Raw genomic sequence first — 12,195 nt, 5'->3', positions numbered from 1 at the left:
TGATTGACTTAATATACAGTAAGAGAAAACGGACATTACACTGGTGTGGACTCTTTTCTTGTGTGGGAGTGATCTGTATTTAGTGAAACTGTATTTATTATTGTCTTAATTACATGGGAAAAATACCCATCAAATGGCCCTTCTGCACAGAAAAATACCATGGGAGAATTGTGTAAAAATCACACAGTGCAAGTTTTGGTTTTATTCATGCCCTTTTTGACCATAAATCACAGATGTGTCCAGTGGTTATACCGATGTGTACCTGCTGTGTTAGAGCTAGCTAACACATACATCGAATGCATAAAAGCAGTCATCTAGGATCACAGGTAAACCAAGAACCAGTCATCAGTCTAACAGTAGCCTATTAACTAACTAACAATACAGAACTAATCTAAACTATAACGCTGCAATTGGAAATTGCAAGTGTGGTTGCCTATTTATTCTGGATAGCCAAATTGTCATGTGAAGCTTGATGGACTTACTCTATAATGGTGATGTCGCCGAGAATACTGCTTCCTGATTGGCTAAAAGTTTATCCAGGAAATGAAGAGGTAAGCTAGGCTAGAACTATAATGTATTGCATACAGTCAGCCAGTCATTAATAAGGAAAATCATAGTTTCAGCCCTAATATGGTCAACTCATAGTGATGTTATGATGACAAGACACACTCTTCAAGAAAGATTATAAAAGAGTCTCACTGAATATCTACAGTGATATTAATCATTACCTATTGTGGAGAGCTCTTACTAATCCAGATAGATTTCGAACAGCCCATTGAAATTAAGCGACTCCTTTGATTAGACGTAGAATCCAGTCGCCGTGCCCGCTCGCAATGCGTTGGGGAAGACCACACCATCGCATGCTCTGCGTTTCACTCGCCAGTCTCCTTTTGCGCCTGATGATGTTCGGCCTTGTGGCCTCGGGAGTAGAACGTCCCATGGACCGCCCCGTGGACCACGATGGAGATAATGGGTTGGAGACGCCCCACTGGACGATGAAGAACTGGTTGGCAGAAGCTAATGCCAGCCAAGGTGGAGAGGAGAGCGGCTCCACGCTGTCTCCTGGGCCGTTCCCTTACATCATTGACGAGGCAAACAAATGCCCGACGGGCAGAGCGGCGCCGTTCTTGGTGTTGCTGGTAACCGTCGAGGCTCATAATGTGCACCGTCGAGACGCCATACGACGGACGTGGGCAAACGAGAACCAGGAGGGAGTCCTGAGGTTGTTCCTGCTGGGGGTGAAGCCGGGCGAGCAAGGGCGCCTGGAGCAGAACATCCTGGAGTCGGAGAGCCTGGAGCACCAAGACATTATTCAGCAGGACTTTGTCGACAGCTACTACAACCTCACCCTGAAAACCATGATGGGTCTTAACTGGGTGGCCACACGTTGCCCGCGGGCCAGCTTCGCTATGAAGGTCGACAGCGACGTCTTCGTCAACACGAAGTACCTCGTCCACAAGCTGCTCAGACTGAAGCCCGGGGTGAAGGACTACTTCACAGGCTTCATCAAAAGGGGCGAGGGGCCGATCCGGAACAAAAACAACAAGTGGTACATGTCCGAAGCGGAATACCCGGGTCACACGTACCCCACCTTCGCCGGAGGGCCCGGTTACGTGTTCTCCGGAGACCTGGCTGCAAAGATCTATGGCACCTCTCTGAGCACTCCACGCTTACACCTCGAGGACGTGTACGTGGGCGTGTGCCTGGACAAACTGCGGGTGGAGCTCACAACACCCCTGCCAAACGAGTTCAACCCGGACCCAGTTCCCTGGTCACGACACAGCTACAGCCGCCTGGTCACCAGCCACCAGGTTTCCCCTGTTGACATGCTGGAGTTCTGGAGCCGTCTGCAGCACTAAGGTAGACCTGGCTGGGAGGAAGACAGCCCTGAGGCCGAAGGGGCTGAGATCATTCTCATAGGACTTACAGTCCCATTAAGAGTGTTGTGAACAGGCGTTTGACAGAAAGAGCCCCAAGTAACAGGATATTTTGCATGACTGCGGAGGGAAAGGCATGGCAGGCATGGCTGTTTCCAGTCAAGGTCGGCTGTAGAGGATTCCCTGCCCAATCAGTGTGGAGGATGCTCACAGCCATTGGGATGACCAGGAGGGAGAGAAGGACAGAAGCTTGAAGGAGAGGCGTAGCGGCAGAAAGAGCCTCTTGTTGGTTATGGAGCAGGAGAGAACTTGAGAGGGGAGTTAAGGAAGCCAGGAGGAGGACTTAGACACCACTGCCGAGTCGTGCCGACCCATCATCGGGAGGGTGTTGCGCTTTGTGTAGGGCTTGTGGTGTGTGCCCTGTCCGTCCATGACGGGACCCGTCTGTGGAGGGTCTGTGAAGGCGCCAGTGGGTAGAAGGCCCGAGGAGAACGACAGAAAACATCATGCCATGCCATGCCATCGGGGAAACGAGCCAAAACCACACAGAAACACTGAAGGAAACGTCATGAAATGTCCAGCACTACAGAGGTGCACCAGAGAGGGGGTCAGCAGCCGCGCTGGACCGACGGCGGCGGTGGTGCAGTTTCTTCATGAGGCCCGACCAGTGTGAAAGAGGGGAAGCCACTCAACGTAGCAGAGGGGCCAAGTCACGACTTGTCCCTCTCCAAGCCTTAAGTACCCCTCTTGTCACTTGATGTGGTATTGGATGTTTTTAGCCTTTTTATTTCGTTTTTGTCTAGCTGCACAGCCCCACTTACCTGCAAACTGACATTTTACACATTGGCATTTTATGCCTTGAGCAAAGTGGGGTTGCAGGAAGGTGCCTTTAGGGGCTGGGGTCTCCAAATAATCTTCCCTCATAATATGAGGTTGTGGTATAAAAGAGTTTGAGAACCCCTGCAGTAAAGTATCAATAATGCCACCTCCCCTCCCGGCCAGGGCATGTTGCAGTGGGATTGTGTTGGATGGCATGCAGGCAGGACCAGACTGAGCTCTCTGGGCCCTGCTGAGCCCTGTCATCTCCTGTCCGACTGCAGCTGCAGCTCATGGACACACATCACAGGATTTACTGGGGATCCAACAGAAAGCCACGTCTTCACTTGACAACAAAAGATTGGGGAGAGGATACATGGCAAAAGTACAAAGTGTATTTATTAAAGATAGGCCTAGGACATTAACTAAATAATGTTTCGAAACAGCTGAACTCAACATAATGCCAAAAGGATCCTATGAAGTGTGGAGTCAGTGATCAGTGGTGTAAAGGTGGATGTGTGGAACATGGTGTAGTGCAAGGTGTTGGATGGAAAGTAAAGCTAGAACTAACTAAACATAACAGAACAGAACATCAGGCAACAGGGCTGTTGGAGACAGGTCAGCCTCCTCTGGAATCTGGATCTCTCCCTCAGAATTACATGGGCTGGCTTCTTATAGACTCCTGGAGGCGCCGGTCCCAGGTGCTCTCCAATGAGCCATTAGACCAATGAGCCAATAAGGCCCCACCCTGCTCACCTATAGGAAGACAGTTAGCAAGGCAACGAGCCCTAATGACCCAGACTTAATGTGTGGGGCATCACACCAGCTGTCATCTCAACAATGCTCTCCCTCTCTCTCTCTCTCCTTTCTGTGGCAGAATAAGCAAACCGGGTCCATGAAAACAAGACAAAAAGAAGTGCCACAGCACTTGAGCACTATAAACGTACAACAGGGTTCCCACACATTTTTACCAATTAATTTCCAAAACTTTTCCAGAATATTTAACCAAATTTCAAGGACTATATAACAATAATTCAGCTCAATAACAGGTTGCTTACTCCTATGCGCAACAGGTAGTGTATGCCAGTGGTTCTATGCGCAACAGGTAGTGTATGCCAGTGGTTCTATGCGCAACAGGTAGTGTATGCCAGTGGTTCTATGCACAACAGGTAGTGTATGCCAGTGGTTCTATGCACAACAGGTAGTGTATGCCAGTGGTTCTCAACCTTTTCAGGCCGTGGCCCCCGAAAGAATCATATTTTAACTGGGGACCCCACCACCCTGGCGAGGCGTCGTGAGCATGTAGATCTGCTATTTTCACAATTTCTGACTAATATTTGACAATTTGGCCCATGTTTAATTTGTCATTTCAGAGGTATTAACAAAATCAATACCCAAAGACAATGCATAGCTATTTTTCCAGGACCTTCCAGGACCCTTGATAAATTCCAAAACTTTTCCAGTAGGCCTACTGGAAAAATATTTTTCTAATTTCAAAATATTTCCAGGAATTTCATGACCGTGGGAACCCTGGTACAAGCATTGGATATTTGCGTTGCGATGTGACAAGTCACACGTGAGCTTGTAGATCTAAAAAAAGAAGAAAAAAAAATACATTTTTAATTGTATAATTTTATTTTAACAACAGAAATCTGGTACGGGCACATATTTTCAGAAGCGTGCTCCCACTGGTTTAAACAACATATGAAACAAGCCCAAATAAGCAACTATTACTTTGGAATTGAAGACCACAACTACCAATATTTACAATTACAAGCAACTTTGACCCAAGAAAATGAGAAGGGAAGGAAACAAAGAGAAACCTGATTATTGTACCACCACTGTATATTATTATTATTTTGTGTGCTGATTGACTTAATATACAGTAAGAGAAAACGGACATTACACTGGTGTGGACTCTTTTCTTGTGTGGGAGTGATCTGTATTTAGTGAAACTGTATTTATTATTGTCTTAATTACATGGGAAAAATACCCATCAAATGGCCCTTCTGCACAGAAAAATACCATGGGAGAATTGTGTAAAAATCACACAGTGCAAGTTTTGGTTTTATTCATGCCCTTTTTGACCATAAATCACAGATGTGTCCAGTGGTTATACCGATGTGTACCTGCTGTGTTAGAGCTAGCTAACACATACATCGAATGCATAAAAGCAGTCATCTAGGATCACAGGTAAACCAAGAACCAGTCATCAGTCTAACAGTAGCCTATTAACTAACTAACAATACAGAACTAATCTAAACTATAACGCTGCAATTGGAAATTGCAAGTGTGGTTGCCTATTTATTCTGGATAGCCAAATTGTCATGTGAAGCTTGATGGACTTACTCTATAATGGTGATGTCGCCGAGAATACTGCTTCCTGATTGGCTAAAAGTTTATCCAGGAAATGAAGAGGTAAGCTAGGCTAGAACTATAATGTATTGCATACAGTCAGCCAGTCATTAATAAGGAAAATCATAGTTTCAGCCCTAATATGGTCAACTCATAGTGATGTTATGATGACAAGACACACTCTTCAAGAAAGATTATAAAAGAGTCTCACTGAATATCTACAGTGATATTAATCATTACCTATTGTGGAGAGCTCTTACTAATCCAGATAGATTTCGAACAGCCCATTGAAATTAAGCGACTCCTTTGATTAGACGTAGAATCCAGTCGCCGTGCCCGCTCGCAATGCGTTGGGGAAGACCACACCATCGCATGCTCTGCGTTTCACTCGCCAGTCTCCTTTTGCGCCTGATGATGTTCGGCCTTGTGGCCTCGGGAGTAGAACGTCCCATGGACCGCCCCGTGGACCACGATGGAGATAATGGGTTGGAGACGCCCCACTGGACGATGAAGAACTGGTTGGCAGAAGCTAATGCCAGCCAAGGTGGAGAGGAGAGCGGCTCCACGCTGTCTCCTGGGCCGTTCCCTTACATCATTGACGAGGCAAACAAATGCCCGACGGGCAGAGCGGCGCCGTTCTTGGTGTTGCTGGTAACCGTCGAGGCTCATAATGTGCACCGTCGAGACGCCATACGACGGACGTGGGCAAACGAGAACCAGGAGGGAGTCCTGAGGTTGTTCCTGCTGGGGGTGAAGCCGGGCGAGCAAGGGCGCCTGGAGCAGAACATCCTGGAGTCGGAGAGCCTGGAGCACCAAGACATTATTCAGCAGGACTTTGTCGACAGCTACTACAACCTCACCCTGAAAACCATGATGGGTCTTAACTGGGTGGCCACACGTTGCCCGCGGGCCAGCTTCGCTATGAAGGTCGACAGCGACGTCTTCGTCAACACGAAGTACCTCGTCCACAAGCTGCTCAGACTGAAGCCCGGGGTGAAGGACTACTTCACAGGCTTCATCAAAAGGGGCGAGGGGCCGATCCGGAACAAAAACAACAAGTGGTACATGTCCGAAGCGGAATACCCGGGTCACACGTACCCCACCTTCGCCGGAGGGCCCGGTTACGTGTTCTCCGGAGACCTGGCTGCAAAGATCTATGGCACCTCTCTGAGCACTCCACGCTTACACCTCGAGGACGTGTACGTGGGCGTGTGCCTGGACAAACTGCGGGTGGAGCTCACAACACCCCTGCCAAACGAGTTCAACCCGGACCCAGTTCCCTGGTCACGACACAGCTACAGCCGCCTGGTCACCAGCCACCAGGTTTCCCCTGTTGACATGCTGGAGTTCTGGAGCCGTCTGCAGCACTAAGGTAGACCTGGCTGGGAGGAAGACAGCCCTGAGGCCGAAGGGGCTGAGATCATTCTCATAGGACTTACAGTCCCATTAAGAGTGTTGTGAACAGGCGTTTGACAGAAAGAGCCCCAAGTAACAGGATATTTTGCATGACTGCGGAGGGAAAGGCATGGCAGGCATGGCTGTTTCCAGTCAAGGTCGGCTGTAGAGGATTCCCTGCCCAATCAGTGTGGAGGATGCTCACAGCCATTGGGATGACCAGGAGGGAGAGAAGGACAGAAGCTTGAAGGAGAGGCGTAGCGGCAGAAAGAGCCTCTTGTTGGTTATGGAGCAGGAGAGAACTTGAGAGGGGAGTTAAGGAAGCCAGGAGGAGGACTTAGACACCACTGCCGAGTCGTGCCGACCCATCATCGGGAGGGTGTTGCGCTTTGTGTAGGGCTTGTGGTGTGTGCCCTGTCCGTCCATGACGGGACCCGTCTGTGGAGGGGCTGTGAAGGCGCCAGTGGGTAGAAGGCCCGAGGAGAACGACAGAAAACATCATGCCATGCCATGCCATCGGGGAAACAAGCCAAAACCACACAGAAACACTGAAGGAAACGTCATGAAATGTCCAGCACTACAGAGGTGCACCAGAGAGGGGGTCAGCAGCCGCGCTGGACCGACGGCGGCGGTGGTGCAGTTTCTTCATGAGGCCCGACCAGTGTGAAAGAGGGGAAGCCACTCAACGTAGCAGAGGGGCCAAGTCACGACTTGTCCCTCTCCAAGCCTTAAGTACCCCTCTTGTCACTTGATGTGGTATTGGATGTTTTTAGCCTTTTTATTTCGTTTTTGTCTAGCTGCACAGCCCCACTTACCTGCAAACTGACATTTTACACATTGGCATTTTATGCCTTGAGCAAAGTGGGGTTGCAGGAAGGTGCCTTTAGGGGCTGGGGTCTCCAAATAATCTTCCCTCATAATATGAGGTTGTGGTATAAAAGAGTTTGAGAACCCCTGCAGTAAAGTATCAATAATGTCCCCTCCCGGCCAGGGCATGTTGCAGTGGGATTGTGTTGGATGGCATGCAGGCAGGACCAGACTGAGCTCTCTGGGCCCTGCTGAGCCCTGTCATCTCCTGTCCGACTGCAGCTGCAGCTCATGGACACACATCACAGGATTTACTGGGGATCCAACAGAAAGCCACGTCTTCACTTGACAACAAAAGATTGGGGAGAGGATACATGGCAAAAGTACAAAGTGTATTTATTAAAGATAGGCCTAGGACATTAACTAAATAATGTTTCGAAACAGCTGAACTCAACATAATGCCAAAAGGATCCTATGAAGTGTGGAGTCAGTGATCAGTGGTGTAAAGGTGGATGTGTGGAACATGGTGTAGTGCAAGGTGTTGGATGGAAAGTAAAGCTAGAACTAACTAAACATAACAGAACAGAACATCAGGCAACAGGGCTGTTGGAGACAGGTCAGCCTCCTCTGGAATCTGGATCTCTCCCTCAGAATTACATGGGCTGGCTTCTTATAGACTCCTGGAGGCGCCGGTCCCAGGTGCTCTCCAATGAGCCATTAGACCAATGAGCCAATAAGGCCCCACCCTGCTCACCTATAGGAAGACAGTTAGCAAGGCAACGAGCCCTAATGACCCAGACTTAATGTGTGGGGCATCACACCAGCTGTCATCTCAACAATGCTCTCCCTCTCTCTCTCTCTCCTTTCTGTGGCAGAATAAGCAAACCGGGTCCATGAAAACAAGACAAAAAGAAGTGCCACAGCACTTGAGCACTATAAACGTACAACAGGGTTCCCACACATTTTTACCAATTAATTTCCAAAACTTTTCCAGAATATTTAACCAAATTTCAAGGACTATATAACAATAATTCAGCTCAATAACAGGTTGCTTACTCCTATGCGCAACAGGTAGTGTATGCCAGTGGTTCTATGCGCAACAGGTAGTGTATGCCAGTGGTTCTATGCGCAACAGGTAGTGTATGCCAGTGGTTCTATGCACAACAGGTAGTGTATGCCAGTGGTTCTATGCACAACAGGTAGTGTATGCCAGTGGTTCTCAACCTTTTCAGGCCGTGGCCCCCGAAAGAATCATATTTTAACTGGGGACCCCACCACCCTGGCGAGGCGTCGTGAGCATGTAGATCTGCTATTTTCACAATTTCTGACTAATATTTGACAATTTGGCCCATGTTTAATTTGTCATTTCAGAGGTATTAACAAAATCAATACCCAAAGACAATGCATAGCTATTTTTCCAGGACCTTCCAGGACCCTTGATAAATTCCAAAACTTTTCCAGTAGGCCTACTGGAAAAATATTTTTCTAATTTCAAAATATTTCCAGGAATTTCATGACCGTGGGAACCCTGGTACAAGCATTGGATATTTGCGTTGCGATGTGACAAGTCACACGTGAGCTTGTAGATCTAAAAAAAGAAGAAAAAAAATACATTTTTAATTGTATAATTTTATTTTAACAACAGAAATCTGGTACGGGCACATATTTTCAGAAGCGTGCTCCCACTGGTTTAAACAACATATGAAACAAGCCCAAATAAGCAACTATTACTTTGGAATTGAAGACCACAACTACCAATATTTACAATTACAAGCAACTTTGACCCAAGAAAATGAGAAGGGAAGGAAACAAAGAGAAACCTGATTATTGTACCACCACTGTATATTATTATTATTTTGTGTGCTGATTGACTTAATATACAGTAAGAGAAAACGGACATTACACTGGTGTGGACTCTTTTCTTGTGTGGGAGTGATCTGTATTTAGTGAAACTGTATTTATTATTGTCTTAATTACATGGGAAAAATACCCATCAAATGGCCCTTCTGCACAGAAAAATACCATGGGAGAATTGTGTAAAAATCACACAGTGCAAGTTTTGGTTTTATTCATGCCCTTTTTGACCATAAATCACAGATGTGTCCAGTGGTTATACCGATGTGTACCTGCTGTGTTAGAGCTAGCTAACACATACATCGAATGCATAAAAGCAGTCATCTAGGATCACAGGTAAACCAAGAACCAGTCATCAGTCTAACAGTAGCCTATTAACTAACTAACAATACAGAACTAATCTAAACTATAACGCTGCAATTGGAAATTGCAAGTGTGGTTGCCTATTTATTCTGGATAGCCAAATTGTCATGTGAAGCTTGATGGACTTACTCTATAATGGTGATGTCGCCGAGAATACTGCTTCCTGATTGGCTAAAAGTTTATCCAGGAAATGAAGAGGTAAGCTAGGCTAGAACTATAATGTATTGCATACAGTCAGCCAGTCATTAATAAGGAAAATCATAGTTTCAGCCCTAATATGGTCAACTCATAGTGATGTTATGATGACAAGACACACTCTTCAAGAAAGATTATAAAAGAGTCTCACTGAATATCTACAGTGATATTAATCATTACCTATTGTGGAGAGCTCTTACTAATCCAGATAGATTTCGAACAGCCCATTGAAATTAAGCGACTCCTTTGATTAGACGTAGAATCCAGTCGCCGTGCCCGCTCGCAATGCGTTGGGGAAGACCACACCATCGCATGCTCTGCGTTTCACTCGCCAGTCTCCTTTTGCGCCTGATGATGTTCGGCCTTGTGGCCTCGGGAGTAGAACGTCCCATGGACCGCCCCGTGAACCACGATGGAGATAATGGGTTGGAGACGCCCCACTGGACGATGAAGAACTGGTTGGCAGAAGCTAATGCCAGCCAAGGTGGAGAGGAGAGCGGCTCCACGCTGTCTCCTGGGCCGTTCCCTTACATCATTGACGAGGCAAACAAATGCCCGACGGGCAGAGCGGCGCCGTTCTTGGTGTTGCTGGTAACCGTCGAGGCTCATAATGTGCACCGTCGAGACGCCATACGACGGACGTGGGCAAACGAGAACCAGGAGGGAGTCCTGAGGTTGTTCCTGCTGGGGGTGAAGCCGGGCGAGCAAGGGCGCCTGGAGCAGAACATCCTGGAGTCGGAGAGCCTGGAGCACCAAGACATTATTCAGCAGGACTTTGTCGACAGCTACTACAACCTCACCCTGAAAACCATGATGGGTCTTAACTGGGTGGCCACACGTTGCCCGCGGGCCAGCTTCGCTATGAAGGTCGACAGCGACGTCTTCGTCAACACGAAGTACCTCGTCCACAAGCTGCTCAGACTGAAGCCCGGGGTGAAGGACTACTTCACAGGCTTCATCAAAAGGGGCGAGGGGCCGATCCGGAACAAAAACAACAAGTGGTACATGTCCGAAGCGGAATACCCGGGTCACACGTACCCCACCTTCGCCGGAGGGCCCGGTTACGTGTTCTCCGGAGACCTGGCTGCAAAGATCTATGGCACCTCTCTGAGCACTCCACGCTTACACCTCGAGGACGTGTACGTGGGCGTGTGCCTGGACAAACTGCGGGTGGAGCTCACAACACCCCTGCCAAACGAGTTCAACCCGGACCCAGTTCCCTGGTCACGACACAGCTACAGCCGCCTGGTCACCAGCCACCAGGTTTCCCCTGTTGACATGCTGGAGTTCTGGAGCCGTCTGCAGCACTAAGGTAGACCTGGCTGGGAGGAAGACAGCCCTGAGGCCGAAGGGGCTGAGATCATTCTCATAGGACTTACAGTCCCATTAAGAGTGTTGTGAACAGGCGTTTGACAGAAAGAGCCCCAAGTAACAGGATATTTTGCATGACTGCGGAGGGAAAGGCATGGCAGGCATGGCTGTTTCCAGTCAAGGTCGGCTGTAGAGGATTCCCTGCCCAATCAGTGTGGAGGATGCTCACAGCCATTGGGATGACCAGGAGGGAGAGAAGGACAGAAGCTTGAAGGAGAGGCGTAGCGGCAGAAAGAGCCTCTTGTTGGTTATGGAGCAGGAGAGAACTTGAGAGGGGAGTTAAGGAAGCCAGGAGGAGGACTTAGACACCACTGCCGAGTCGTGCCGACCCATCATCGGGAGGGTGTTGCGCTTTGTGTAGGGCTTGTGGTGTGTGCCCTGTCCGTCCATGACGGGACCCGTCTGTGGAGGGGCTGTGAAGGCGCCAGTGGGTAGAAGGCCCGAGGAGAACGACAGAAAACATCATGCCATGCCATGCCATCGGGGAAACGAGCCAAAACCACACAGAAACACTGAAGGAAACGTCATGAAATGTCCAGCACTACAGAGGTGCACCAGAGAGGGGGTCAGCAGCCGCGCTGGACCGACGGCGGCGGTGGTGCAGTTTCTTCATGAGGCCCGACCAGTGTGAAAGAGGGGAAGCCACTCAACGTAGCAGAGGGGCCAAGTCACGACTTGTCCCTCTCCAAGCCTTAAGTACCCCTCTTGTCACTTGATGTGGTATTGGATGTTTTTAGCCTTTTTATTTCGTTTTTGTCTAGCTGCACAGCCCCACTTACCTGCAAACTGACATTTTACACATTGGCATTTTATGCCTTGAGCAAAGTGGGGTTGCAGGAAGGTGCCTTTAGGGGCTGGGGTCTCCAAATAATCTTCCCTCATAATATGAGGTTGTGGTATAAAAGAGTTTGAGAACCCCTGCAGTAAAGTATCAATAATGTCCCCTCCCGGCCAGGGCATGTTGCAGTGGGATTGTGTTGGATGGCATGCAGGCAGGACCAGACTGAGCTCTCTGGGCCCTGCTGAGCCCTGTCATCTCCTGTCCGACTGCAGCTGCAGCTCATGGACACACATCACAGGATTTACTGGGGATCCAACAGAAAGCCACGTCTTCACTTGACAACAAAAGATTGGGGAGAGGATACATGGCAAAAGTACAAAG

The 12,195-nt window shown here is 48.6% G+C and overlaps 3 protein-coding genes across 3 annotated transcripts; all 3 read left to right on the top strand.

Moving 5' to 3' along the window:
• Positions 1 to 899: 899 nt before the first annotated feature.
• LOC308280876 (beta-1,3-galactosyltransferase 2-like) lies at positions 900 to 1,859 on the top strand (the record flags this gene model as incomplete). Its single annotated transcript, XM_080755186.1, has 1 exon — positions 900 to 1,859. The coding sequence occupies one exon, from the start codon at positions 900 to 902 to the stop codon at positions 1,857 to 1,859; it is 960 nt and encodes a 319-aa protein (XP_080611312.1).
• Positions 1,860 to 5,459: 3,600 nt separating this feature from the next.
• Positions 5,460 to 6,419, top strand: LOC308280874 (beta-1,3-galactosyltransferase 2-like; the record flags this gene model as incomplete). The annotated part of the gene is made up of 1 exon (XM_080755185.1): positions 5,460 to 6,419. One exon carries the CDS (start codon positions 5,460 to 5,462, stop codon positions 6,417 to 6,419), a length of 960 nt encoding a protein of 319 aa, XP_080611311.1.
• Positions 6,420 to 10,013: 3,594 nt separating this feature from the next.
• On the top strand, positions 10,014 to 10,973 carry LOC308280883 (beta-1,3-galactosyltransferase 2-like; the record flags this gene model as incomplete). Its single annotated transcript, XM_080755193.1, has 1 exon — positions 10,014 to 10,973. One exon carries the CDS (start codon positions 10,014 to 10,016, stop codon positions 10,971 to 10,973), a length of 960 nt encoding a protein of 319 aa, XP_080611319.1.
• Positions 10,974 to 12,195: the final 1,222 nt, after the last annotated feature.

The sequence above is a fragment of the Nannobrachium achirus genome, assembly GCF_963921795.1.
Source record: "Nannobrachium achirus genome assembly, contig: SCAFFOLD_360, whole genome shotgun sequence".
Taxonomy (NCBI): domain Eukaryota; kingdom Metazoa; phylum Chordata; class Actinopteri; order Myctophiformes; family Myctophidae; genus Nannobrachium; species Nannobrachium achirus.
Note: the sequence above shows the minus strand (reverse complement) of the source record. Positions and strands in the feature narration are given on the sequence as shown.